The 2,108-nt window shown below is 52.8% G+C and overlaps 1 protein-coding gene across 1 annotated transcript; it reads right to left on the bottom strand.

The window, feature by feature from the left end:
* Positions 1-259: 259 nt before the first annotated feature.
* LOC103711290 (uncharacterized) lies at positions 260-1,840 on the bottom strand. The gene has a single exon (XM_017843821.5). The coding sequence runs from the start codon at positions 1,637-1,639 to the stop codon at positions 800-802; it is 840 nt and encodes a 279-aa protein (XP_017699310.4). The 5' UTR covers positions 1,640-1,840; the 3' UTR covers positions 260-799.
* Positions 1,841-2,108: the final 268 nt, after the last annotated feature.

Below are 2,108 nucleotides of genomic sequence, written 5' to 3'. Positions count from 1 at the left end.
TATCGTATCATCTGGACTTGAATGAATCACGAACGGCCACTTTTTCTCGCTTGCAGCAAAACCATTTCTCGACAATGTACTTTCTGAAAAGCGGACGCATCTCACGAAAGAAACGTGGCACAAAACTAGAATCCGTTACGATATCAATGATCACAATCCGCACTCAACCAATGACCCAACTGTTCCAATGCCAACGGTTTCCAATCCCAGGGAGCGTATTTCATTATCATTTTCAAAAGAAAATAAAATGCAAGCTATAGAATCAGAACATTTGAGAAGGCAATTGTATATTAATAAACTAGGAGGAAAATGACACTCGCATTTGCTCACTTTCACAAACTAGTGCAAACAAGAACAATCTTTTGCGATGTCAAGCAAAGAAAAGGCCAAAGTCAAAACGTCTCCACATTGAAACAAAAGTATCTCACCACCTCAACTAATCACCACCAACATCAATGACATCCATGAAACCCTCCCTCTCCTCATTACTCCACCCCTTGCGTGATTAATAACCCCAAACCCTATTATCCAAAAAAAAAAACACAATTTTATGATCCCAAAATAAACTCATGTGCCGACCCGAAAGCCACACACCAGAAGAGGGCTCCGGTCCTCCAATCCAACGCGCCGAATCGATTACGATACCCGCGCCCGAAGTTTTATGATTATCCCCGTGTGCATAAAAAAACCTAGCCAACCTCCCAAGCTCTTCCCCTCACCTCCTTCTTCTCTCTCTTACTTTAATAATTAAATAATATATATTTTTTAAAAAAAAGCAAAAAGAGGGGACGATCGAATCTCATCCGTCGATCGTCATCGAAGCGGAAGAATGCTTCTTGCGAGGCCGCTGGATGGGCCCCACAGGCGACCGGAATCCAACGGTGACCGCGTCGTTCACGCACCAGTGGAACCCCGGCGGCCGCCCCTCTTCCTTCGCCTCCTCGCACTCCTCGCACACCCCCGGCCGCGCCATCGCCGCCCCCTCGGTGGTCGCGCTCATCTTCGCGGCGTCCCACGCGTATCGACTCTCCGCCGCGGCGTACGGGTAGTACGCCGCCCTGGAAAGGAGGTACTTCTCCCTCTGCCGCTGGAGATCCCTCAGCTGGCTCTCGTAGTCCCAGTCGCAGGGCCCCAGCGCGATGACATCCGGCATCAGCGCCGCGAGCGCCGGATCCACGAAGCGGGATCCCGCCGGATTCCGCCTCAGGATCGTCTTCTCCGGCACGGCGGGGGCAGCGACGGAGACGGCCTTCTTTTGACCGGCGTCCGCCTCCCTGCCACCGGAAACGGCGGCATCGTGGCGGTGACCGCGGCGGGAGCGGCCACGCCTCTCCCGGCGCGAGCGGCGGAGGACGGCGAGGACGAAACAGTCGCGCTCGCGGGCGATGGCGGCGAAGTCGGAGGACTCGTCGATGGGGACCTTGCGGCGGACATCCGGCGAGGCGCGGGCCTTCTTCCGGCGGACGAGGAAGGTGGAGATCTGGTGGGGGGCGATCCCGATCTTCTGGCTGATGACGGCCTGGAACTTCTTGAATCCGAGGACGGGGTGGACGGCGACGGTGCCGATCTCGACCTCCCGCTCCCCGTCGAAGAAGACGACGGGGAAAGAGGCGGCGGCGGCGACCGGCAGCTCCATCATCTCACCGGAGAGCTTGCAGCCACTTCCAATAGGGCTCCGGTGAGTCGGGGAAGGGACCGGGAGGGAGCATCGGGATCCTAGAGGCGAGAAATGGTTCTGAGGGGAGGGGAGCGACGGGGTAAAAGGCTTATAAACGAGGGCTCAGCGGTGGAGGGTCTGGTAGCTTCATTAATGCGGTGGGGGTATGGGCGTATGGCTATCTAAAATAACTTCTTAGGATAGTGGAAACAAAGAATTGCTTGGGAAACAAGTCACCGCCAGCAAATCCATGTGTCCCTGACTTCCAAACTTACCCTACTGGGTTAAATTGCCCTTTCAGTAAATAGTTATTTTGTGAAACAATCTACCTAGCCAGCATGGCTGATATTAGCGATAAAAATCGATCGCAGAATATTTATCCATATTTATTTTTTAAATAGATATAAATAAAAATTGGAGTATCCAATAAAAATAAAAAAATAGATAAATA

This window comes from Phoenix dactylifera, chromosome 11, assembly GCF_051530095.1.
Source record: "Phoenix dactylifera cultivar Ajwa chromosome 11, Ajwa_hap1_PhDact_Kaust_v1.1, whole genome shotgun sequence".
Taxonomy (NCBI): Eukaryota; Viridiplantae; Streptophyta; class Magnoliopsida; order Arecales; family Arecaceae; genus Phoenix; species Phoenix dactylifera.
Note: the sequence above shows the minus strand (reverse complement) of the source record. Positions and strands in the feature narration are given on the sequence as shown.

Bases quoted from the DNA above. Each gene is read 5' to 3' on its own strand.
- LOC103711290 (XM_017843821.5), bottom strand. From the start codon at position 1,639: ATGATGGAGCTGCCGGTCGCCGCCGCCGCCTCTTTCCCCGTCGTCTTC.